Genomic DNA, 27,915 nt, shown 5'->3' on the forward strand with positions numbered 1-27,915 from the left:
ACGCTTTGCTAGTCTCGTCTCTGACACATGCTTACAGATTTTATTACACTGCCCTTGGAAAGTGAAAAATCTAACACGGAATAAAAATGAAAGCTATTTTATCTAGAGCCCATGTGGCTAGTTAATATATTCTCTGTAACAAATGCCCCCATGCAGATGAGGGCTAATCACTCTGAGGTTGATAACAGTACGCCCTTCAAAATCTGGCATGAGTCTACTAAATTCCCAACCTAGCCTTAAATCTATCATCACTTTTGAAGTTATTAAATAAAAAATTTGGTATTTTCACTAAAATAACTGATATTTTCTAATTAAAATACATATTTTCTCAGTTATGGGGTTAGAGTCAAAGAGTTAATGATTTAAAAAGAAAAGGACAGGGAATCGGCTGTGGTGACCCTCACTGACAGAGCGCGGGGCTTGCCAGCCATCTAGGATGTGTGTAGGGTTAATTCTCAGTAAGAATATATATATATATATATATAAAAGAAGTTCATTCTGCAGAAATAAATGACATGGATAACATGCCAGTTAGAACTTTAATGCTTATGAAAACGCTTCCTATTAAAAACAGCCGCTGATTACAGAAGACCTTCACAGACTTCCCGCGGGGCTGAGTGCCTTGTCAGCCGGCCAAGCACAAGTGGTCTCTCCACTCCACAGAGGGTGTAGGATGCAGTGTTGTGTCAGAAGACACCCAGTCTGTGAATGCACAGATTCTGTGGTGCTGAGGTCTCAAGGGATCGTCTGCTAGGATGGGACAAGACACTGAAATGGACTGAAAGGGAAGACCGCAGCGTGGGCTAACATCTGAAGCACAGGTTAACTTGGCCTTTTGTCCCTCAAATTTACCCCTAAGCACAGTTTAGCCACCTTCTAGTTACTCAAAGCTGCCCACTGCCCCAGCCAGCTGACATTTTATATTTCTCTATTCCATTCCTCCTGGCTCTATCAAGGCTGCCCACTGCCCTGGCCAGGCAACATTTTATATTTCTCTATTTCAATCCTCCAGGCTCTTAGGTGTGATTCTGAGGAAGATTTGTTTATCTATGTGAAAGTGCTAATGGGCACAGTGAGCAGACTCATGTGGTAGTCTTCCCCAACCATCATCTATTTTAAGTAGAATCTTCTGAAGATAAAATCCCTAAATCTGCTTCCCACAAAGACATGTGCCATGGTGTCCAAAGCTGGTGTAGAAAACCCTGGATGGTAGGATGGTCCTTTGAGAACATTGCTCACGGTGCCTGTTTATTTCATTGGAACATCACCTATGATCACCTTAGGCTCTCTGCGAGGCCCTGTATAAGAATGTCCTGGGGGAAGGGGGACTATCCCAGGTGGCTATGTGGTGGAGAAGGAGGGTCCAGTGGACACGTAAAGTGTGGGCTTATGAAGAACCCACAATAGCTGCATTTTAGACTGTCCTCTTTCACGGGCAATAAAATCAGACTCATTGTCTACTAAGAAGTGCTGGGAAATACCAATGCTGGTCCTTTAGTCATACATGTTCTTGAAATTTATACAGAGAGTAACCTGAAGGGTGGGTTTATTTCCATTTTTTCAAAATCTTACTCTTCAGGGCATCTGGTATTGTTACCAACTCATCTCACTGAGGGAAGCCTAAAATCCACCCTGTCTTTAAGGAGAACATCCAAGAGTACATGCTTTTCTCCTCCCAATCTATCTGGGATTATTTCTCAGCCCTGTGCCCATATGGCTCCCCCAAAGAAAGAGGAGACTAAATCAGGATTCCATGGCACAGGGAGTCACTACTTTAATTCTTTATAACAGAGCAAAAGCAAGACTGATCTTAGGGAAGGCCACAAATCCAATAAGTCAGGCCTCTGATTTACAGATCACGTCACTTGGCATGTACTCATGGCTGGAAGAGGAAACAGTTTAATATATGTTTTTCATAATAAAGCATGAAAACATTGTTGAGTCTGAGACAGTGTTTAACTGCCAGCACAGGAGTCCTTACCAAAGTGTCGGCTAGATCTTTCCGGTAGACAAATATCCGACCCGACGCCTCCAGGGATTTGGAAACGGCCAAGTCATTTGGCTGAAATTCATGCTTTTCTTTATTAAAAAAAAGAAAAGAAAAAAGAAAAAAAGAATAATTAGAAACACGAGTGAGCCTGTAAAACTTGCCCAAGAAAAATATTTAAAATAATGTAAACAGACTTTGAGTGAGTTCATTTTTTTGCACATTTTAACATAATGCCTGTGGTGGCAGAAACATCAACTAGACCTCAGAGCTAAGTCAGACAGTTTAAGATGGACAGCAAAATTTGGTTATAATCCCCTCTCCAAAATAACCACGTGAGTCCATATATCAGCAGTTCTTATAGTGCACGCACACTCGTTCCCACACACATGCGTGGCTGTACAGCGTGACTTCATTAGAAGCACGTACCCACTTGCTGTGTCTACATCATGTTTCATCGCTATACTGCAGCCCATTGCGCCACCATCTAGTCATCCCTCCACTGCTGAACATTTAATGGCTTCCCTTTTCTGGTCATATACATTAATACATGTGAAGTACTAACACGGTGGGGGTGGCTCGAGAGATGGCTCAGTGGTTAAGAGCATTGACTGCTCTTCCAAAGGTCCTGAGTTCAATTCCTGGCAACCACATGGTGGCTCACAACCATCTGTAATGAGGTCTGGTACCTTTTTCTGGCCTTCAGAATATTATATACATAATAAATAAATATTTTTAAAAAAGTACTAACACAGGGCCTGACATTAGAGCATCTTGACAAATGGTCTGTTACTACAGCAGCTATAACATCCTTGCACACAAATCCCTTCTACTTAAAAGTTTTTAAAGAGACTTCCCAGTGGGAAATTACTGGGCAAGGAGGCGTTTGCAAAGCCTTTGACATCAACTGCCAAACTACTTACCAATTTTCTTTTTAGAAATAAACCAACATATTTCCCTACAATTAGATATAAAGCTTGTACACTGAACAACACCTATTATAGTTTATGAATGGTCTGTTGTATGTGCAAGTTAAAAGGCTGAATCTCCATTTGCTTGGATGCTCTTGAGAGTTGGCTGCTTAACTTCCTTATTGCAAAATGTTTGAGTCTAGCTTTCCCTCTCCTGCAGACTGAGCCCTCTTTTCAGAGATGAATGTCCTCCTCCACACCAAATGTGCACACAAGGATAAAGTAACAGTAAAATTTGTTCTGCGGCCATACAATTCACTTACCCTAGGGCAGCACTTTCGTTACTGGTGTGAGTGACAGACACACTTTGTAGGTAACTTAACCAACTTAAATGCCACATTTTGTTTTGAATATTTCTGGTTAGTGCAGAGCACATAAATGATCATCTAGTTTATTCCCAATGTGTCAGCATTATACTAGTGGTGGGCTGTAAACACAGGTAGTAAATGGCTCCAAATAGCTGGGGCTACCAAAATATCAAAAATTAAAACTAAATTTTAGCCTCTTAATAAAAATGGGTTGGCTGCTATGATACCACCTTGGACACAAAATATCTAGAAATCTGTTAAAACTTTGTGAACAATTGGTGCCTCTTTTAGGAAAAAACCATGAAACATCAACAAATTTCTTAAACTGTTCTCAAAAACAAAATGAAACAAACCCCAGTTGATGGTGCCAGCTCTCTCTGCAGAAGAGGGGAGACATTATTTGTGAGACAAGTTACATTATTTGTAACTGCAGCAATGACTAGTTAATTAACAGTTAAGCCCTGTTCCCACCCCAATTTATTGTTTGAAGGACAATAAGACGCAGGCAAGGAAGCTCTTTATAGACCATCACACCACCAATCAGTCTAGAAAACCGACCCTCCTTTCGTAACCAGTCAATCGATAAAAACTACTCAATGAATGGAACGTGATGGCACCTTGCCAAATCTGTGGGTCGTTCAGGATAACCTGTCATCTCTGCTGATGACAGCAAGGGACTCACACACAAAAGAATATCACTGCCCATGCTGATTACGCTGGCAGCGTGGAAATGGCATTTCCCAGTCACCTGTAGACATGTGGTGGTAAAAAAGACACCTTTTTAGCTTCCAGATTCTCACGTGGTTCTGGGCTGGCGTGAGTCTGCTCCCAAGGACCATGGGCCTTCACTGTGCTGTGGAGTTCCCTTGAATGCCTGTCTTTTCTCACACCCTCTGTCTGAATGGAGGCCCAGGGGTTGTTCTCTACAGTGTACTATCTTGAAAGGCAAATTTTGTTTTGATGAAGTTTAATATTGCTTATAATCATTTAATGTTTTGTTCTTTTAGAATACATGACACATTTAACACATCTTCCTGAAGTATATCATTAATTCAGAACTTCTGAGGACATGCATTCCTCCAGCTCACTAGCAAACACATCATTTGGATTTTCATATCTTAAAAACTCTCTAATCGTTTTTCGCATTTTAAGATTTTGTTTATTTTTATTTATTTCATGTGTATGAATGTTTATCTGCATGCACTTTAGTGTACCATGTGCATGTAATACCCACAGAGACCAGAAGAGGGTGTCAAGAGCCCCTAGAGCTGGTGTTTTAGATGGCCGTAAGCTAAGAACTGAACTTGGTCCTCTACAAGAGCAGCACACGCTTATAACTGCTGAGCCATTTCCCTAGCTCCCATCTCTAGTTTTTAGCAAACAATTCCCATCCCCAAATCATTTTCTTATTGAAGTTCATTGGGTTAACATGCTTTGCAAATTTTTTTTTTATGAGAAAAATTTATTTCTCATAGATAATTTGGGGTTAGAGGCGTTTCTGGGGCTCAACCCAGAGTCTAGTACATACAAGACTTGTGTTCTACCAATGGGCTACACCCTCAACCCTGGATGGTGTTTTGTTAAGCTGTTCAATGAGAGTTCTAGGAAAGGAAGGACTCTATTAGGCTTACAGGGAATGGCTTTGGCTTTGTGGTTTTATTAATTTTTATTTTTTGTATGTGTAATGGATTGACTTGTCAGACTATTTGACCAGCCTGTGAGCAAGAAGGTAGCAGGAATAATGATCTATTTCATAATGCTTTATCTTTACATGTATTCCGAGTCCATCTCTCCCTGTAGAACAGTTACTGGGAGTAAACAGGAATGCCTGTCTCTGCTCCCCTCCCCCGTCACCGACTGGCTGATTAGTTAATGTGGTGCTTCCACTTTCAACTGACCATGCTCAGTTACCTTCCCCAAATTTTCCTCTCGGTTAGTTGATGAGATAGTTAATAAAGAGTGTAAGCCCACAGGAGGCCAGTGACATTGTAGTCTGGCAGGCTCCAGAGAAAACAAGGGGGTTTGTCCAGGCTGCACACACCAACAATGTCAGTTTGTAATCTGTATCATCTATTCAAGACAGACAATAAAGCTTCCTTGTAGGACAAACAAGGCCCAGCTCACCACCCTCTGAGCTGGGGCTCACTTTACAGTTTCCTGTTGTTTAACAGAGCCGAAGTATTCAATTCTCAGCCAGCAAGATGACTGGTTCAAGGCTACCCACTCCCGGTGCAGTAATTAAATCTTTTAACAATTTCTGAAGTTAATTTAAATATGAAAATGGAAGGCTTATCTAATGTTAAAAAACACAAAAAGCTCTTAATACATTTCAAAACACTGGCACATCTTCCTACTCAATTCAAGGGAGGAAATTCAGTATCCAGCACTACCCCACTGTTGTCATGGAAACACCTCTGGAAGGCACTTTGCATTGTTACTGTGGCCATCCAGCTGCAGGCAGAGAAAGGAGAAGCAGCAGGGCCCACTCTACTGCCTCCTGGTGGAGATCCAGTGGAAGATTAATATTCAAAGAAAGAACATAACTTACCTCCAGAGAACATGATGGCCACCAGAGCCAGATCCTCCTCAGCACGCTGCAGCTTCTCAGCCACAACCTTCAGGATCTCCTGGGCTGTACTGGAAACTTTTGCCTTCACACTGACATAGGAGTGCTCCGTTATATACACATGGCAAAAAACTGCAGAAGTCAAAAGAACAATTCATAACCAGAGAATTGTGATTACGAGGTCACAGACTTTTCTAACTAAGGTATCTACCTTGCTGTTGTCTTAAGTGAAAAGTGTGTGCAGCTAGATGCATTTAGGACATGAGGATGCAAGGGTCCAGCTTGTCAGCATATGCTTGCAGGGGCCATGCAGGAGCATGGCTTTTCATACTGCAAGGGATCCCTCAGTCACACCAGCATGAGCTGGTGACAGGCTGCCTGGTCAGAGGACACTGGAAACCATGCTCCAAAGACTGTACTTTTGAGAGCTACTAAGATCTCCCAGAGCAGCATATTAAAATGTCTAATGCGTACATTTTTATTTTACACTCCATTTCAGGATCGTCTCAGTGGCCCAATCAAGAACTGCACACTTGCTATTGGAATTCTTGGAAGCTGATCTGAAAGTCTGTCACTTGCCTTGGTTCTTGTGTGCAGATTTCTCAGTCATTTAAGAATGAACCTGAATGAGCCTCAGCCTCGACCTATGTCCATTTGCGTTTGAGTTTTTAAATAGAGGTCATATTTCTAGCTTTGGAAAACTTCCCTTTAATGTTTGCAGTATTATTAATGGTTAGTACGGTATTATCACTGTCAGGATGATTGGGCTCTGGAAAAAAGTCTTTTCATGATTTGCAAAGTAGAGATAGTTTTAGTAGCAACGAGGATCACCGACTTGTTACTTCCCGCAACGCTTCCTTTAGCACGCAAATGCTAGCTTCTTTAGACTGAACAGGACAACAATATGCTCAGAGAAACTTCTATAGTTTCTCAAAAATAAGCAGGGGGCTAAGATTTAATAGAAATTTTATATGCTATGTAAATGGTGTCACACAATTAACTCAAGGATGGTTTTCTAGAAATGCAAAGGCAGCAAGCCCAGAGTGAACTGTTACCATAGAACCTCAAACAAATACACTGCCAGGCACTCGAGTCTTTGCTTTGGTTAGGTGTGCCATGGCGTGCCACTAGATCAATAGCTTCTGACAAATCATTACTTCATGTTTTGTCAGCAGACTTGAGAAAGAGAGAGGTTTTCCTCCTCATGCTCTTCCATTAGGGAAATGGAGATTTTGAGTAAAGGTCCAGACTATAAAGTACTACATAGAGGCTGAGTTTGTCCTTGAGTAATAAACTGATAAACAAGAAGAGCCTGGGGCTTTGCCATACTGAAGTCCCTTTGAAGCTCAGCTTAGCAAACTCCACAATTAAATTATAAGAGAAATGGACGAGGAAGGTCAGCCATCAACACATTAGGAGGTAAGGAAATTGCATTTGCTCTTTCATTTGGGGCAGATGACAGCTAACACAACACGACAGAACCCTTGCTGCTGGAGGCATTAGCCTAAGCTACAGGACAGATTTTGTTTGTTTGTCATGAAGACAATTTATTTTGGAATTGTTAGAAAATTCAAACCAATAGTAAACACTGACCCTTCAGCACATGGAGAAGGATGGGTGGGAAGCTTCTCAGGTTCACAACAGCACAGGCATTTCAATCCTGTCTCTCGGCCTGCCCGGACTCAACCTCTACTCAAACAGGGGACCTCTGCCACCGCAGAGGCTCTGCTAGGACAGAGTCGCATTGAAAGCACACTAGTGTTTCCAGGTGGCTCACAAGGCTTTCCCCTTGTACCTGCTGAATTCCTCTACCTGCAAGGGATGTCGTGAGCCCTATCAGGCAAGGACTTCAGATGACCGTCTTTCATACCCCTCCTCTAATTATTCTCGGCAGATTTGCTCTTCTGAATCTCAGGGACCAACTCAGTTAAGTCCCTGCGCACTGGCTTTCGTGGCCCTTCTGGTCAATCATGAACCATGGACCATGGGTAGTCAGAGCCAGAAGGAAGACTCAGGGAAGAAAAAGTTGAGTTTCCAGTGTATTTTGTAGAATGCAAGAGGGCTGGCTCTGTGCACACATTCCTGTTCTTGCTTCTCCAATTAAGAATATCCTGGTCTTTGAAAGAACACTGCATTAACAAAATTAACATTCAAACTAAGAAAATAAGGCCATGATATTTGATATTAACATTCTTGCTAAAGAGGAATGATGGCTAGAACTGAGAGTTGTGGGCTGATGTGTTCCTGGCGGAGGATGCTGGCCCTCTTGTGCCTACTCACTTTCCTCTGTTTCAGTCACAGTTCCTCTATGCTGCAGCCAGTTCTCCTTAAGACTGAATTGGTGGAAAAGGGCTTTACTCTGTGAGAAGGGAGAAAGAACAGTGAATGAATGTACCCTTGAAAAGTCACAGCTATTTACAGCATGGTCCAAAGAGCTAGCCAAGCAAAAAGCCCCTCGGTCTCTTTAGTGCAGAGGACACCTCAGAAACACACACAGTTTCTTTAGGAAGACACTTTCTTCATCCCAGCGCAAGTTCTGAGACATAGTTACAGCAATCTCAGCTCCTGCCTTTTCCAGCTTGCGCAGAAGAACTTGGCGAGGTCATTTCACACTCCTGCCATTGGTTAATTATGTTTACCCACAGTTCCCAGACACTGACCAATGTCTTCTCCCACATTCCCCCTCACCAAGTTCAATGGAAATACAACACACTTGCTACCATCTCTCTGACGTGCTGAAAATTTTCAGAAGACTTACTCTTGGAGTAAGGAAAATCCTCCACCTAAGATTCTTGGATTTATAGGGAGGGATATGGGCAGTTTAAAATTCAAAATTCTATCAGTTTGGTAACAGTAGGGAAGTTCCGAGGCTTTAAAATGTATCACAAAATATGCACGTTGTCAAAAAGTCAAGGGCTCATATGCAATCAGGCATGAAATACAGCAAGGCAGAGCCTTGCAGGCTGCATCCCTGGGTTTTCCTATCTCACCGTGTTAGATTTGAGGCAGTATTCACTTTAATTGCAAGGAAATGCCAAATCAGGTAGGAAGCTCTCCAAGCCAGACCCCCTCTGTGCTCCCCTGCAGATAGGAAAGCAGTTACCTACCTTCCTTTGTGGTGAGTACTCATCGACAGTGCTGCAAAGGAAAAGGTAAGACATGAGACGGCAGAAGAGCCACTTCAGGAGTGCTGTAGAGATGAGCCAGAGAGGCAGGCAAGCAGCAAGGCGCTAACAGCTACGCCTGGGGACCGGAGTCCCAAACCCAGGATCTACGCAGTGGAGAGAGCTGACTGGAGGCTGTTCTCTGACTTCCACGCGGGCATGCTGGTTTTGGTTTGTGTTTTTGGTTTGTTTTGTTTTTTGATCAATGTGATACTTTGGAACAGGGGACTGCAAATGAGGATTTGCCTCCATCACCCTGGCCTGTGAGCAGTGTTTTGGATTAATGTATAATGTGGAAAGGCCCAGCTCTCTGTGGGTGATGCCAGCCAGGGGCAGGTAGCCTTGAGCTGCAGAAGAAAAATAACTGAATAAACCATGGGAACAAGCCAGTCAGTGGTGTCCCTCCAGGATTCTACTGCAGTTCCGGCCCTGATTTCCCTTGATGATGGGCTGTACTCTTAAGACAAATAAGACTCTGTTTTTAAATTGTTTCTTTTGGTCAGTGTTTCATCACAGCAGCAGAGATCAAACTAGAGCACATGACACACCCACACAAACATACACTCACACACACACCACACACCATGACACACACACACAAACACACACCACACATGACACACACACCATGGCACACCCATACCCACACAAACACACACACACCACACACTATGACACACACACACAAACACACTAACACATACCATGACACACATCATACCATGACAAACACCCATACACACCCCATGACACACACACACACACACACACACACACACACACACACACCATGACACAGCCACACCCACACAAACAAACAAATAAATAAATGTCATTAAAATAGAAAAATGAAACAGGACAAAACTGCTTGGTATAGTGGTACATGTCTATAATCCCTACACCCAGGAGGCTAAGCAGAGGCAAGATGGTAGTCTTCCTGGACCATAGAGTATGTCTCAGGTCAGCCTGGGCCACAGAGTGAGACCCCACCTCAAAAACAAAACAAAAAAATAAAACACACTATTCATCATTAATCTACTATGTATAATTTATCTGATATTGCATTCCAAGTTTCAAATGACTAGGGTGTTAAAAAAAAGCTACTTATTGGAAACATGCATTGTGTTTTCTACTTACAGAAAGCAAAGCTAAGGCTGGCCCACGTCTCGTTCTAAAGTGTAAAGACACTCTATAGTCTTACACTAAAGAAGCAAGGCCCCCAACCCTCCTCTGTGTGCTTGTGTTGAGGGACATGGTCCACAGCTTAATTTTGTTAACCCTGAGCCACACCACTCGCCCAACCGTATCTTAATACAATTTTCTCAGTTCAACTTACTATTTTCTTTTATAATGTAAAAATTTTAATGGAATGAAAATTTTAGACTTCAGTGAGAGTAAATATATTTAAGTATACTAAACCAGGCATTACTGTTTCCTAACTGTAACAATTCTGCCTCATAGTGAAGAGTCACATCCAAAGGAGAGATTATTTTGTCATAAAGTTTCTGATAAGTAAAAATAATAAGAAAAGGGCAGCTCCACCTGCACAAAAAATCCAATTAGGTCAAATCAAACCGAATCAAAATGCCCATTGTTTTACTAAGAATGACACTTTCGGGTGGCTGTGCACATGGTGGGGAGACATGCAGACCCGAAAACCACGTGTCTCTCCTTTAGGAGTCCACATAAATACCCTGGCATGCTGGGATTTGGAGTCCAGACCAATACAACTCCCAGGCCAGAGACGCTGGGATGGATGATAGGGGCTGGGGGCTATGCTCCCAACTTAACAGTTTCTTTCCTTTTTTGTTTCATTTACTAATTATAATTTCAAATCAATACTAAGCTATTCATATATGCATATGATACAGACTGTGATCATTTCTAAAACACTGTCCTACCCTGCACCCAATTTCTAGACATGCAATCCTGACAACTGAAACAAAGGCTCACACATGATCTGTTTGCTCCTTAGGACTGGCCTATATACATCTTTTACTCGTGATGGGGCCCCTCTACGACAGCTAAACCAATGCTCTCAAAGGCCCGAACTTGCATTTCTTGAGACATGCACTCACTGTTGCGGAAGTCTTAAAAGCATCTCCAACCTGATGGCTTACTTGCTTCACGCTACTAAAAATAAGGAACAGCACTACAAAGTGGACAAACACAGCAGAGACTGCACCTCGGAACTGAATAATGACTCAGTGTCTTCATCTACCAAAATTAACAGAGAACCAGTTAAAACCAAGCAAAGGCGAGTACTGCCAATCTGAAAGACATGTGAACGCTACTTATGGGACACTCGGGCATTCCAACAGTCACTTGAGAAAGTGACTTTCTCCAATCTTTCTAAAGAGGAAAGGAAACCTCGGGGATCTCATCATATTGAGCCTATGAAATGCTCTGTGACTCACTGGAACTATTTACAAATATTTTCTTCCCTGCTCCACAGAGATTGCACTGAGTCCCTAAATATAGACTTAAAATTAAGGAATAATTTACTGGTTTTATGTACGTAGGTTGTCATGGCCCAGTCTGCTTTTATCATAGAAAACTTAAGAAAACAAAAAGTCAGTGAGTATGACTAGTGTTCTATTTTTATTCACAAAAATAAAAACACATATTTACTACTAAAATGTTAGGTAATCAAGATAAATCCAGGGTTAAGATGTAAAAATCATTCACTTTACATACACGACAGCCTAAATTCTTACACTGGCTCTTGCATTCATTAACTGCTACGAGAAAAGCTACTTACTGCCGGCGATGCATCCCAAGTATCTTCTGAAATTCTTTCAGTTCTTTCTCGAGAATTGGGTATTCATAGACATCATCCAGTACATTCCTGTATATGGTCTGCAGAGAGGGTGGAGACAAGAAACGGCAACTGTAACCATTCACTGCCTGTTCTGTGAGGATTCAGATGAAGACAGGGCCAGCCATAGCTCAGTCCCTGTACCAGTACCAAGAAAAAAGGCTCTGGTAATGGTTATCTTGTTGCAGGAAGTGAGGTGAAACTCAGGACTGGAAGTTTCACCTTAGCTACTCAGCACCCAGCACGGCTCTCTCAGGCTGCTTTTAAAAGCTGTCTGCTGGGGATGCTGGAAACTGGCTATCAGAGATTTCCACAAGTAGTTTAGATCGCAAAACAGAACACCTGCATATCACCTGAGAGGAAAACATATTAATTAAAATAACCACTTGGTTTGAAAAATAACCCGAGTTTAGGCAGAGGGATGGCTGGGTGAATGTAAGTTCAATGCCATTTCCTCTATGATAGGCAGGATCAGCTCAGGTGTTTATCTATTCTAAAGCAGATTCTTGCTAAAATCCCAGCCTAACCTTTCTTTGTGCTGATTTGTATATCCAACACAATGGTCAAATGAGCCAAACTCTCTAGTCCAGACAACTGTCCATGGTAAATACACATTATAAATTATTAATATTTAGACAGATTGGTTTATCTAGGGTAGTGTCTCTTTCAGATTGTTACTATTTCAAAGTTTAATGTCAAGTATCTATTTTCAAATACAGCATGTATTTAGAACTCATATTATGACACAATATACATATGATTAAGAAGATTTTTAAATGTTTATCAAGTACTGTTTGCCTATATAGGTGTTGTTAGTTTTAACATTATCCTAAATCTAGCATTAAATCTTAGAGTATATTTTGGTTTATCTTATTTATCTAATTTGCAAAAGATTCTTAAGATTTAAATAAAGCATCCAAAATTAGTATATACAAAAATTTTCATATATAGTTTTTCATAATATATTTAAAATTGTTAAAATAATTTCCTACTTATATAAAGAATGCCAAGCATGGAAGTTAGAATGAATTTATACTTTCACATACAAAACCTGAATGACTAAAAATAAGATTTTTTTGAATCATATAGATGAAAATAAAATCAGTCACTCAACATCAAAACACTTGAAATTGCGGGAATACCTTTAGGAACATTTTTGAATGTTCATCTTCATGCAGCCAGTCTCTGTACAGAGCGATCCACTGCGAAACCAGATGCAGGACCTTGCGCTTCCGACAAGGGACATCTGACTTTTCTTCTTCCCCTTGATGCTTCTTAGCAGAATAGGTGCAAATAGTTAAGAAAGAACACCGTGTTGTTGAAATACAAAATGTGAAAAGGCCTATTTGGTTCAGTTTTTTACAAAGTAGGCTAAAGCATATTTTCCAAAGAATTCAGAACTGTATAAAGAATAGACCCTGGACAGGGAGAGCAGACGGTGCTCTGAAAGGCATGAAAGCAAACCCAGGAACAAACGGAAGCAACCCCAGCAGGAGGCCGTGCAGTTGAGGGCTGGACCTCACACTGCCGCTGCCGAAAACGTCCCAGGGGCAGTATGGGCTTCACGCCAGTTCAAAGGACACAGGACGGCCCACGGATTTCAGAGTCACTTCCAAGGAAGACACGGCCTCACAGTACAGGTGAACACTGTTTCAATGAGGCACATCAGAAGAAAGCCAGGCCATCTGTGATCTGCAGAACTTCATAGTTTATAAAAGCAGCTGCTTCTAAAGTTGTTCCAGATGAGCACAGCTGTCTGAAGCACAATTTATGATCTGATTCAAATGCTGGATCCTAAAAATTTCCTTGATGAAAGAACCAGATGAATGTGCAAGGACCCAGGGAAAAGGGTCGAGATTTTCACCTTCATTAAAGTAAATTTAAAACATAGCAGGGAAGGGCTACGTGTCCCAGCAAGAAGTCAGTTAAATAAATGGCTCTGAGGCCATGAAAATGGGGATCATTACCTAGACGGAAATGAACATTACAGTATACTGTTGAGCATAAAAACAAAAAGACAGCAGCATTTTCTACTTGGGTTAATAATGCTTACATGACTACTTTAAGAATGCGTATATGAATATTTTAATTACTTAGAAAGACATACAGACGATTAACAGTGACTTTTCAGAGTAGCGAGATTTGAGAATATCTGAGCCATTTTACTAATTGTCATTTCCTAATTTATATATAATGACCATGTGTTAACTAATTATTAAAAGAACTTCAAAGTAGCAAGCTTAGATGACTAGGAATGAGACTAGAGGCCAGAATGATCTAAATTCACATACTCTTTTATTCCCTCAAAATGAGTATCTCTCTCTGTTCCCCAGGACAAAGTCTCCTGCAGCAGAGGCTGCCTCAACTTTTCATCCTCTGGTCCCCACCTCCCAAGAGCCTGGGGTTACAGGTGCGCACCTTGCCACCATTCCTGGCCCCTGGCTGTACTGATTGTGCTGAAAAGCTAGCTAGACATAGGAAACACTGTGAGCTGGTTCATCAAGATTGCACATCTGTTAATGCCGACGAACAGCTGCAAAACAGAGAGGAGCTACTATTCACCAGACTTCGTAACTATGTAAACACATGGCTCCGCCCCTTTCTCCCTAACTTGCAAGATTTCTTTGTGACTACTTTTAAGTTCTACTTGTGAAACAAACTAAGCCATACAAACAAAAAATGGCTGTTAAAGTACCTATTTGTTTTAGTTTTTCTCTTGAAAAGCAACTCTGTGTTATGTCTGTTTGCACGTGTTCTGTTTCCAGCAATGGCTGGCATGGGGGAAGATGTAGCCAGCTGAGAAACACCAACAGCTTCAATTTCTCCTAGTGAAATTCTGCGCTTCTCATTCATATGTCATATCTAAGTCTGACAGTCATGCATCAGCAGAAGAAAGCAATCTCAAGACTTAGAGTGTTCAACTATTATTCCCAATTTACAGCTATTAATATTTATTTTCTTAATCTCATGTTTCCTGCAACATATGTACCTTTTAGAACACTTAAAGGTTAAACTGGCATTTGTTCTCCTACTTCTGGAGTAAGGTATAGGTTCAGTATAAATTGGCCCAGGCCTATTAATACTGGTTTATAAATGGAGTAGTGGGGGAAGGGCACAGAATGAGCTGCAGGATCTTTGCAATGCGCTGAATATTAGCTGGCCCTTGCTATGAGCCTAAATAATGTGCTTTACTATGATAAAGTCAAAAGCCATTCAAACCCATTATAATAAAAATATCCATATAAAATAACTAAGCACTGTAAAATAGTCCCAGTCTATAAATGGTGTTTATAAATCAGAGTGGAATGTAACAGGCATCTTCACGAGCACGGGACAAAACTGCTGCTACGCGATACGGGTATCATAGCTTCAACTGTGGCTGGCGGGATTTCACAGACAGCAAGCAACAAAAGCAGTCACGCAAAAAGACATGTGGTTTAAAATGTTTTCCATTCTGTGGACTTTAATAATGAAAAAGTTTCAGAAAGAACTAAAATTCCGTATAAAACGTCCCAGCTAAAGACTGAAAAACACTAATGCCCAAGGAGACCCTCAGACATTCTTTGGAAATATCCACAGGGCACTACATTACTAAGTGGTAAGAAAAATAATATTCAGACCATAGCTGAAGACAACAGCTTGCTATAGGACATAATTTTAGAGCTAATGGACGGTCACTGCCTTCGAGTAGGCAAGCATTAAAATGGAGATGAAATTAGCTCTTGGATTTCTTTCCCAAAATACATCTGAAGGAGAAATTTAAAAACTTGTAATTTTTTTTTAAAAAACAGTACTCCACTTCAAAACTGAGAAAACAATCTGCATATTGTTGAAAATTTCAAATTCAAAACTAACGTTTCAAGATCAGTTTTATGGGTCAGTCTTTAGAAACTGTCAAATTAGCTATAGATCTGCTTGGTTGGCGGGTCCAGCAGCTCCAAAGCAGCGCATGCATAAACATATGTCATTTCTAGTTCATATGCATGTACATAAATCTATATACTCTTGGTTTTTGCTTCTCTGGGTTGCCTTGGCTGTTCTGAACACTCTGTAGAGCAGACTTAGTCGTATGTTTTTAAGAGACGTTTTATTTTTAACACTTTATGAAGTTTTAAAGTATCCTTTTAGGTGGGAAAATGCAGTATAGTTGGGAGACATATAACAATTATTTAACAGGAAAAGAATCTTAAGTGGCCATTATCATTAGATTTTAATAAAATCTTTGGCTTATAGTCCATTTTCCTGAACATTTCCTATGGGGATTTGCTGAGGAACCTCCTTCAGCCAATGGCTTTGAGATACTGTACCAGGTTGGGTGTGGTCTTGGGCACTAAAAACATGTGCTGTCCCCTCCCTTGGTTGATGGATTCAATTCCTGTTCCCCATTTGTGCAGAGGACTGTGATCTGTGAGTCCCTCCTAAATAAAGGACGCTTTATTATACTCAATTTTGAGCTGGTGTGGGATTACTTTAATCGTGTTCTCCTATAGCGATTGAAATGGAATCTCTAGTTTCATTTAATAAAATCAGTAAAGTATTTTATTAAGTGCTTAAAGGCTATAATTAATTTATTACTATTAGAAATAAAATTAATTAACTAAATTAATTTATTAAATACTTAATTGCTTTTGAGGCATCTTCTCTAAGTACAGTGAGGCACGAAGCCCTGATGGAGACTTCTCATCAGTTTCCAGAACCTCTCTGGCTACTGAGTAAAATCCTAAGGCTTCTGAGCCAGCGATTAACCTTCTAATCCCACCTGCCACTTGAGGAAAGTATGCAGTGAGTGAAACACTCCAAAAAGATGACAGTGACATCCAGGGATGAGAGGGTTTCCTATGGGGGAGACAGTTCAGGTGTCCAGAGATGCTCTCTCAGGAATATGATATCACACACACACACACGCACACACACACACGCACACACGCACACACACAGACACACACACGCACACACACACGTACACACACAGACACACACACGCGCACACACACGTACACAGACACACACACACGCACACGTACACACACAGACACACACACGCACACGCACACACACACGTACACACACACATACACACAGACATGTTGCACAAGAAGTCTAACTCTAAATGATTGATTCTCTATAAAAATACTTAATGTTTGTTTCTGTCGATCCACTTGACCTGTTCACTTGGGTTTACCTAGAAGGCATGTTTCCTTCCAGTCCCTAAGCAACCATGAGAAGCAGATGTAAAGTAAACACAATATACACAGTACCCTTTGCCCACAGTAGACTCTGAAGACAGCAGCCCCGAATTCCCTGCTATTCCTGTCTAGCCTGTCTCATTCCATCTTCACCTTGGATATCATCACATTAATATTTAACACATTCACACTTCACCGTGGGTTGAGTAAATTAGGAAAGGCAGCTAATTCGTAATGTGGGACATCTGCCTGAGAGGAAGCCCGCAGAGCATCCTGAAGTTAATGAAGGATATTGTCTCAACAGCGCCTGGCACAGGTCATCAGTTGTCATGAATACTGTATACGTGAGAAGGAAGTCATCGAGGAGCGTCTCTGCAAAAGAAGAAAACAAGCACAGTGTGAGCAGAGGAAGCACGACAAAGGTACCTGAATAGTGCCCATTGCAGAAACATGCTGACTGGCTGGGGGCTACAGTGAAGAGGACCCTAAGAGAGACATACATGTAGATACATGTATCTAAGAGATGTGTACATGTAACGAATCTACAAGGGAAGAAGAAAAAGGCAAGATCTCTTGAATAAATTGAGAGTGTGGGGATCATTGGAGAGGGCAGAAAGGGGGGTGTGAAGGGGAATGGATAAAAATATATAGTTCAATAAAAACGAGAGAGAGAGAGAGAGAGAGAGAGAGAGAGAGAGAGAGAAAGTCAGTGCATAAACAATGTGTTTTAAAAAATAAAGTTCCTAAGCCTTTTGAGATATATACTAAAGTTATACAGAAAAAGAAGCCTTCAGGTTCTAAGAAAGGAAGACTTTACAAAGCCATTCGTTTTCGTTTAGGGCAAGAAGAAGGATAAGAAAACCCACAAGACACACATCAGGTCCCAAGGCCGTGCACCTTTCGATGCTTCTGTAAGGAGTTGGTTCAATGGCGGATAAACTGCTTTCTTAGTACTAAGAGGCCTCAAGTTTGCATCAATACCACAAACAAAAGCTGTGAAAGTGATGTAAGATCTCCTTACTATGGTGAAGAGAGACCGACCCAATGCCAGCAAAGTCAGGGCTGAAGAGAGACCGACCCAATGCCAGTAAAGTCAGGGCTGAAGAGAGACCGACCCAATGCCAGTAAAGTCAGGGCTGAAGAGAGACCGACCCAATGCCAGTAAAGTCAGGGCTGAAGAGAGACCGACCCAATGCCAGCAAAGTCAGGGGTGAAGAGAGACCGACCCAATGCCAGTAAAGTCAGGGGTGAAGAGAGACCAACCTAATGCCGGCAAAAGTCAGGGGTGAAGAGAGACCGACCCAATGCCGGCTAAAGTCAGGGGTGAAGAGAGACCGACCCAATGCCGGCAAAAGTCAGGAGCCTAAAATTCTAGCCTTAAAGAATGTTTCTTCCTAACTCTATTTGTAATCTCGTATTTTTAATGGATGAAATAATAGGTTTCAGTATGACATTTTATACACACTAATCATTGTGCTTTCTGTGTCCCAGACCCTACAAGCCCCAATCCCTTTTATCTGAGTGTTTTGGGAAAAGCTGACATATGATATGAGGTTACAAAACAGGCAAACTCCAATCCTCAACACAACTTCCAAAGCAACAGAGATCATGTGTAAAACGCAAAGTAGCTTCACCTAGGTCGCTCTGTCTTGTCTCTTTAACGGTCACTTTCCAGCATCATTTAACTTCCTCATCTCTTACACTGTGAACAGAGCATTTTTAGTCGTATGGACTGAAGACTGGTACCACCTCCAACTTCATAAACTGAAACCTACCCCTAACAGTATAAAATTAGAAGGCAGAGTATTTGACATGCAATTAGGACTGGATGGAGTCTAGAGGGTGAACCCTCTGTGCCTGTTTCCTGTATCTACTACGTGAGAACACAGTAGACCAGCTTTGAACCGGGATCAAGTCCTCATCAGACACTGACTCAGGCAATGTCTTTTTCCTGAGCTTTCCGGCCTTCATAACTGTGAAAATAACTGGATTTAAATTTTGTTTACAAACTTCTCAGTATGTGGTATTTTGTAAGAGTAGTTTGAGCTGGGACAACCAATAGGTTCTGTTGTCCAAGATATATACTTTAATAAATGCTTGGTATAATTGTCTACTGCATAGCTCTGTGAAGACTGAACAAAAGAAAGATTCCAGAATTTAGTTATATACAACTAGATAAATTTTGCTCCAAAAATAAAAAAAAATCAATGCAAATAGCAAGGCTGTATCTACAAATGCAAATCCCACTCCAATAAGTTGACGCTGATAGCCCTTTATCAGCCACAGGGCTGTTTCTAGGTTTGACTTGGTTACACAATGGTAAGATAATTCTGATCTACATTAGGCAATGGTTGCAAACAGTAATATTTAAAAGGTTTTGTATGTGGTGTGGTGTTTATGTGTGTGTATGGTGTACGTATGTATTGTGTTGTGTGTATGTGTGCATGTGGTTATGTGTGTGTGCTGCATGTATGTGTTGTGTATGTATTATGTTGTGTGTATGTGTGCATGTGGTGTGTGTGTATGTGCGTGTCCGCCTGCAGAGGTCAGAGGAAAACATAAGATGTCCTACTTTATCATTTTCCACCTTATTCCCTTGAGACAGGGTCTCTTGCAGAATCTGGAGCTAGGGTTGGTGCCAGAAGCACTGGTCCTGTCTCTGCCTGTGGTGGTCTGAATAAGAATGGCCCCCATAGGCTCATATATTTGAATGTTTCTCAGGGAGAGGTGCTGTTTGAGAATGATGAAGAGGTGTGGCTTTGTCAGAGGAAACGTGCCACAGGGGGTGGGTTTTGAGGTTTCGAAAGGCCCAGTGACTCTCTCTCTTCCTGCTGCCTGTGGATCTGGATATAGAACTTTCAGCTGTCTCTCTAGGTTCATGTCTGCCAGTGTGTCACCATGCTCTTTGCCATGCTGATGATGAACAGTAAGCCAGTTCCAACTACATGCTGTCTTTTACAAGAGTTGCCATGGTCAACAGAACACTGACTAAGGCACTGTCCTAGGTACTGGGGTTATGGGTCCACGCACAGCTAAGCCTGGTTTTCACATGGGTACTGGGGAGTCTTGTGTAGACCTGCATACTCAGGTAGCAAGTGCTGTTACACACAGAGTCCTCTTCCCAGCCGGAGTTTGCCTTCCATTGCAAGAAGCCATTAAAGTAAGCAAGATGCTGATTAATAAAGACTATAGTAGAATTTTTAACAAAAATATTTATAATTTATATAGGGCCCTAATTTCAATTCCCAGTAGTGAAGGGAAGACTTTTCTAATGTATAATGTTCTTTATCAAAACAATTAATATGACAAAAGGCATCTAAAACTCACTACAAGCCTAAATTTCATGTCCTCTCACATTGCAACACGCTAGCAAATCACCAACCTGACTTGCTTTCCTGTTTGTTTTAACACTTTTGTTTGTTAGTTTTTTGAGACAGGGTTTCTCTGTGGAGACTTGGTTGTCCTGGAACTCGTTCTGTAGACTAGGCTGGCTTCAAACTCACAGAGATCCACCTGCCTCTGCCTCCCGAGTGCTGGGATTAAAGGAGTGTGCCATCACTACCAGGCTAACTCTATTTGTTTTTTAAAAGGTTCCAAATAGGTGTGGACAGGCTTTGTTGGGTAAAAGTTAAGCCTAGCATAAAAAGATGCAGTGTGTACCAAATCAGACAGTACATAGCCTGTATTTACAGAACGGCTATAAGCCCCACAGCTCTCTTTATAAAGGCCAGGAGAAGCCCCAAACCAGTTAACCTAACAGCCCGTTTTTAGAGACTGTTAATTATCATGAAAGATTTAGGCATATGTAATGACTCCTGTTACATCCTTTAAAATACTGGAAATTAAAATCAAACATATACATGATGTCTGAAAACCTATATAATTTGGAATGCACCTGAAAGCTATCATTTTGGCATACTTTCCCCATATATACTAAAAATATGATAAATATGATTGATAAGAACTCTTTTAAAGCATTTTTTATTTTATGTGTATATGTGTTTGACTTGAATGTATGTATGTGTGTCACGTGTGTGTGTGTGTGGTGCCTGTAGATGACAGAAGAGGGGTGTTGGGTCTCCTGGAACTAGTTATGAATGGTGGAAAACTGCCTTATATATATTTTGGAAACCATACTCAGGTTCTCTGCAAGAGTAGTAAGCACTCTTAACCACTGCACAATCTCTTCAGCTTCTTGTAAAAAACCACTTAACTTCTCTGATACGATTAGAAGCTAAAGTGTTCTTTTTGGCACATACTGCAAGGCACAGATGGCACAGACAATGGAGTAGCCTGCTCTGAGCTCTTTGGTTATCCCTACAGGTAGGAGCCACCAACACTCAGAAAGCACCAGGTAACCCCATCAGGAACTTCACAATTTTAAATTTTAAGTTTGACACTTAAAATGTTTGATGTGACAGACAGGGTAAGATATTCTTATACTCAGCTGGATCTAATGAGGTAGGAACTATTTTCTAATCAAGATTTACTCCATTAGTAGCTAAGATTAAAAAGAACACCATTAAGTTTGACATAAGCAGTCATTCCATGCCGAAAAACCTTAGCTAATGAACCAAGTGACTGTTGGAGTCTGGTTGGATGGTGGCAACCTATTTGGCTTTCAATGTAATTAATCAGTCCACATATCACAATATTGTGTGAAAAGCTTTGACCCATTTGTGAAATGCTTATTTCCCTCTAAGCTATGACCATATTTAATATTCAACCGTTTTTATCTAATTATCTTCCATGGAAATATTAATTAAAACAAAACAATAAGGCCATATAATAACATCTCCAGTTAAAATTCTAATGAACAGAACAGTTAAACATCCCAGTAAATAGATCAGATTCCCAATACAACCAATCACAGTCTTTCTAAGCTACTGCATTGTTCTGAAAAATTTCCCTTCACATAACAAGCAGTCCTTTATTTTTTTGCTGCAAAGATAATGAATGTAATTGAGTGATATGAATAAAAACTATAATCAAAATGATGCACTTCAAATAAAAGTGCATTTTATTTTTTATTATCCATGCTTCAAAAACGTCCGTCCCACTGGTACTTAGAGATTTTTTTTAGAGCCACAATGGCTGTAGGAATGATTCCCCCAAGACTATTAGCCAACAATAGCTATTTAGGAAGACTAGCACATCCACTAGCATCCATATTAAAGCACAGTAATTATCCATTATATTACACAGTGCTGAATTAATAGTGATTTAAGAATGTAGGCAGAAGCACTTTTGTATTCATGAAAGCATCTTTCATTTAAACAAATTTATATACTCACATTCTGATAGAGAGATGTATTCATTTTGATTTCTAACACTACAAATTCCTAGGTATTAATATGCAGAGAAATCTGTTCTTTAGAATTTGAGTCACTAAATATAGTCCTAAATTCTTGGCTCATTACCAAACTCTTGGGAATATCCTCTGCCCTCTTCCAGAAGAAAATATGCTTGTCTTAGGACAGGTGCTGGAGACCGAGTCTAGGGTCTCATGCAAGCTAAGTATGTACTCGATATCCCCAGCTATCCCCCAAAAGTACTTTTAAGGCAGTTTTTAAAAATTTTGTGGTTGTTTGTATTTTGGGACAGCATGTTACTTGGCCCAGGCAGGCTTCAGACTCAAGTTACATGAGTAAGAAAAAATTCTGAGCCCCTGGTCTCCTGCTATAACTTCCAAGTACTAGATAGAGCATAGGCATTCACTACCACACCCAGAAAATTTTTCAACTTGCCTTTTATAGCATAAAAGCTACATTCAAATAACACTGGAGGCAAAAGGAATTCTGGTTTTATGTACTATGCAACTTGATGACTATGCAATTCAAACCTGCAGCCTTGGCAGAGAAGGCTCCAAAATCCAGGCCTATGATTTGGTTTACTGATATAACACAGAGTTTTTCCTACCACCTACTACTATTTTAAAAAGAATTAAGGAATACCTGGGCACTTAGGAGGCAGAGGCAGGCAAATCTCTATGAATTTGAGGCCAGACTGGTCTACATAGGGAGTTCCAGGAAAGCTAAAGCTATATGGTGAGATCCTGTCTCAAAGAAACAAACAAAAACTAAATACCACTGTTGTAGAATGGCCACTTGTTCATTTCCAAAGCACCAGACTCCCGAAATAAACACACAGAAACTATATTGATTAAATCACTGCTTGGCCTATTAGCTCTAGCTTCTTGTTGGCTAGCTCTTACATATAAATTTAACCTATTTCTCTTAATCTGTGTATCGCCATGTGGCAGTGGCTTACTGGCAAAGTTTCAGCATGTCTGTCTCTGGCGGCGGCTCCATGGCTTCTCCCTGACTCCACCTCCTTTCTTGTAGCGTTCAGTTTACTTTTCCCCACCTAGCTCTACTCTATCCTATCAGGCTAAGCCAGTTTTCTTTATTAATTAACCAATCGTATTCACAGCATTCAGAGGGGAATCCCAGATCACACCACCAACGAAACCTACTCCCCTCCAACAAAACAAATATACAAACAAAAGAACCTCATACTTGACACCAATAAGGTGGTCAAGAATCTGGGCCTAGATTAAAAACTACCTCTGCTAAAGGAATAAATGTGACAATAAATTGATACCTGGCGACATACTGCTATACCCATAGGTCAGGACTTGTTCAGCCTTCATCAGAGAAGCTTCTCGCAATAGATAGAAATTAACACAGTGACTCACAACTGGGCAATGTGCAGAGCACTCAGTTCTAAATGAGACGTTGGCATCAAACCCTTTACCCCGAGGCTCACTGAGCCATAAGTGGCAGGAAGACTGGAAGAGCCGAGGACACGGTGTCTTTAGGACATAACAGGACTGATGCACATATGAGGACGCAGAACACTCACAGGCTCAAGTCAAGCAGGGTCTTATAGCAACGAGAGGAGGGACGGACATGGGTCCCATCCTAAACAAGAAGCTATTTGCAATTGATACCAGAAGGCAAAGGAAAGATCAGTTCTCCAATGGAGTCTTATTGGGGATAGAAGACAAACTTCAGGGTAGGCCCGAAAGTAGGTGACTGCGACAAAACAAACGCAATAGTATATTTTGTGGACTTTTTTGCTTCATTTTGCTTTGTTTTGACAATTACTGTCTCTTACTGGTTTTTTACTTATTTGATTTCTTTGTGTGTGTGTGTTAGAGAGAGAGAGAGAGAGAGAGAGAGAGAACACAACATTGGGTGGGTAGAGAGCTGTGGAGGAACTGGGAAAACTGGAGGAAAAGAAAACATAATCAAAATATATTGTATGAAAAACTGTTCAATTAAAAAACAAAATATTAAGGTACATGAAATCAGTTATCTAGTATAATTTGATTTTATGTGAATATACTTTCTTTTATGAATCAGTGAGAATAGATTTTCATTTCCATGCTCACTGCAGCCAGTTTTCTTTGGAAACAGAATTCTCTTTTGAGTCTCTCATAGTCGTATCAGGGTGGAACAGTGAGAGGTCTGGTAAGACCGTTCTATGGGGTTGTTATGTAAATATAATCGAGTTAATGAAATGGATCAAAACATTACCCCAAAGGGGTAAGTTTTCATTTTGTGTGTGAAAAATATAAAAGAAATCTAAACCCAAACCACCCAGCATACTAACATCAGGAGTTTAGGGCTACTGAGGAACAATCACAGAAGTCTTCAGGACTTGGATGCAGACCGTACGGCCATAACGACAGCACTCATCTTAGAGTGGACTGCCAAGCAAGCAAGTGAGCGGTCACGGCAGGAAATGTCCACAGCAGCTTCACGCAAGTATGGCCATGGGGATACCCAGCTTCTGACGGACACGGCTTCCTTGAGGTCCTTAGCGGTTCTGTGCCGCCTGTGCTTCTCCAGAAACAGTGGGATTTAAAGCATCCTGAGATACATCTTTCTTCACCCTTGATTTCCAGGACCCAAGAAAAGCTTTACATTTGAAAGATCCTGTTTCTGGTCCTGAAATGTTACTATTTTTTAGAGGTACTGCCAAAATACATGTTGTAATTTGATTAAGTGTAAGTTAAAAAAAAAATCATGTTTTGCATTTGAAGCACAGGTGCTATGGCAAGGCAGGCAGGATTCCTTTCTAGTGTTTACTACATTTCTGAAAAGGACACTGATGACTCCAAACACAGCTGATCAACAGCTTCAAATTTTATTCAATTCCTGCATACTTTATAATTTCCCCCAAATTTTGATTTTAGGTATGTGTTCGTTCTCTCTCTCTCTTTCTCTCTCTCTCTCTCTCTCTCTCTCTCTCTCTCTCTCACACACACACACACACACACACATTCATTATAGCAAACCCCTTTAAAATCTACAGAAATTTTCTACAGACAGGACTTGGTATAGTTTTCAAATAAACAAGCATATTTTTATTTTAAGTTGAGAAACTGTTAAGGAATCCCATGTTTCTTTCTCTGGGAAGGGATGCCTTGACTACAACTGCTCTTTTGTTCTTAACTACCATCAAATCCACACACTACCTTTAGGCATGCTTTTGAAAGGAGCACAGCAGAGCAAAGCACGCAGAGTCCTCCCCACCTTTCCTTCTCTAGGCTGGAACACAGGGGAAGAATGTGCATGGGGCACGTGGTGAATAGTGGGTAAGAGCCCCCTGTGTAGCTGCCGCTCTGTTTTCAGTATCTGCGCACAGCTAGAATCTGTGGCTTATGCAGATGCTTCCCAACCTTTCTGGGAGGCTCAGAAAACGTCATGAGGGCAACGGGGCTGTTGTGGTGGTGCATACCTATAATCCCAGGACTTGAAAACAGGAGGACCTGTGCATTTGTTGAGGCCAGCGGGTGGTTTGTAAGGCTGCATGGATGGCATGGCAGTGAATAGTAACAGAAAGGCAGCATGGTCTAATCCAAAGTAAGCCTAGAAAAGTAGGTCAGAGCTGATTCCTGGTGGGCCCCTGAATGTTGGCTAGGGATCCTAGGGCACACTGCACAGGGAACAGGGAATAGACGCAGGCCTCCAAGGCAAGGAGTGTCAAGGAAGTTTCTGATGGAGCGGGAAGTTTCCCATCAGAGCGAGAAGAGTGAAGGGAAGGAGTTGAGCTTCCCTCTACAAACGGTGGCGCTTGGATTTCCTAGGGTAATCTGACTAAAGCTATTAGCAAAGGCATCAAACAGAGCACGGATTATAGCAAAGGGAGTAATACGCCAAGACCCCTGAGGCTCGCATGAATTTCCCCGCACCCATGGGAAAGAAAAGCTGTGCTCTAGGGTTGAGCAGGGTGGGCTTTCATGTGCAGGCGATGGTGGGAAAAGGCAAGAGAAGAAGAAACAGAGAACTGGGAAGTAGTTATGCTAAAAACCAAGAGGTTGGAAAAGCACCTTCTGAATGCCAGGAAGAGGGGGATCAGCAGAGCACTCCAGGCCCTGGGCCGGCTGTGGGGTGGGGCTAGGCTGGGGTCCCTGGGGAGGTGCTCCTGGCTAAGCAGGCGGATGTGCTGCAGCACACTAAAAAGAATGAGGGCTGTTCTCACAACCTGCTGTTGCTGTACCACGCTGCTTCTCCCCAAAGATTCGTGATGCAGTTGTGGGGCTCACTGATTAGAGATAGCAGTTGCTTTCACAAATGAGCCAGGAGGAAAAACATCTTCATGATCAGTGCAGCAACATTCCATGTAACTGCACAGATCGGGCTGCGGGAAGTGTCATGGGTACAAGAGCTTTCATACCGATTTGTCAACAATGACCGATAAAAATTAGCATCCTGGCTCCACGAGTCACTAGGTCTAATATCATTGACCTCACTGAGCTACTGCTGGCTCCTATGATCAGCCTCTCGCAAAAACACAAGCTGTGTTCCTAAGTGCCTATCAAGTAAACACGCTGCAGCTTCAGGGAACAGGAAAATTTAATTTAAACATAATATTTTAAATTAGATGTCTGAGATATGGCTATTTCAAGCAATTAATAATCACACTAAGCTAACACTTGAATCAATTCAGCTCCTGGTGTGATGTTTTTACCTCTAATGCACCAAGAAGAATTTTCATGACCAGCCTCTTTCTAAAGTTTGAAATCTACCACCATTCTGACTTTTATCCCTTTTCTGGTCATCGGGAAGCACTAGCATTGAAGTTTAGAAAAAAGAAATGTTACTTACTTATTTTTGTACCTGGCAAATTAAGGCTACTAGAGTGGTTATTTTCCTCAGAGTTTAGAAATGGAGAGACATTTGGCAGTTTCAGTAAGATAGCTAGATAACAGAGAGTCTAAAAATTAGAGATAAAAAGATTCTATAGAGCTACTAATCGACCTTTCACATAATGTAGCACAAGATCTTAAACAAATTGAAAAGTTCCAACTCAATGAAATTGAATGCGTTGTCTGTGTTAAAATATTGCTAGGACAGTGACCCCCCAGACCCTGCCAGCAGACATATCCGATGCCCTATTCCCACAGTGGTCACTAGAGTGCCTGTCCATAATGGACAGTTGCTTTGCTTCATACACAGGTAAAAGGCAGAGCTGTGGCTTAGGGTCACAAAACGTCTGGTAGGGAACCAGGTACTGAATCCCTATAAGTCAAGGCTGAGTACCATGCTCTCTGATGAGTCTGAGGCACTGGGCTTTGGAAGTTGATTGGAAAGCTGATTAAAGCACCCACAGAACTAGCCTTCAGGCCCTGGGATGACAGAGATTCAGCACTGTGAGTGAAATACGGCCCCAGCCCAAGTCTGCTGCCAGCACTCTGTGTGTGTGTCAGGCCTAGAAAACCCAAGTATACTTGGACCACACCTGCTCCTGGCCATGTGACAGAAAGCCAGCGTGTGCACAGAGAGGCAGAACTGACGATCACATGGAAGGACTGACGCAAATTCATAAATGCTATAAGTATATAAATCGGCCAACTACATGTTTACATTAAAAACTCAAAATGTTAAGGAAGAAACTTTTTTCA

General features: G+C 41.4%; 1 protein-coding gene across 1 annotated transcript in view; it reads right to left on the reverse strand.

Moving 5' to 3' along the window:
- Rapgef5 (Rap guanine nucleotide exchange factor 5) overlaps nucleotides 1-27,915 on the reverse strand; it is a 219,137-nt gene that overhangs the window by 30,072 nt on the left and 161,150 nt on the right. The window contains exons 12-18 of the mRNA XM_085698050.2: nucleotides 17,294-17,372; nucleotides 12,957-13,101; nucleotides 11,758-11,855; nucleotides 8,940-8,970; nucleotides 8,113-8,191; nucleotides 5,815-5,964; nucleotides 1,982-2,079 (exon numbers count right to left, since the gene is read on the reverse strand). Coding sequence (XP_085554176.2) covers nucleotides 1,982-2,079; nucleotides 5,815-5,964; nucleotides 8,113-8,191; nucleotides 8,940-8,970; nucleotides 11,758-11,855; nucleotides 12,957-13,101; nucleotides 17,294-17,372 — 680 coding nt within the window. The remainder of the gene's footprint in view (nucleotides 1-1,981; nucleotides 2,080-5,814; nucleotides 5,965-8,112; nucleotides 8,192-8,939; nucleotides 8,971-11,757; nucleotides 11,856-12,956; nucleotides 13,102-17,293; nucleotides 17,373-27,915) is intronic.

The sequence above is a fragment of the Myodes glareolus genome, chromosome 11 (genome assembly GCF_982192425.1).
Source record: "Myodes glareolus chromosome 11, mMyoGla1.1, whole genome shotgun sequence".
Classification (NCBI taxonomy): domain Eukaryota; kingdom Metazoa; phylum Chordata; class Mammalia; order Rodentia; family Cricetidae; genus Myodes; species Myodes glareolus.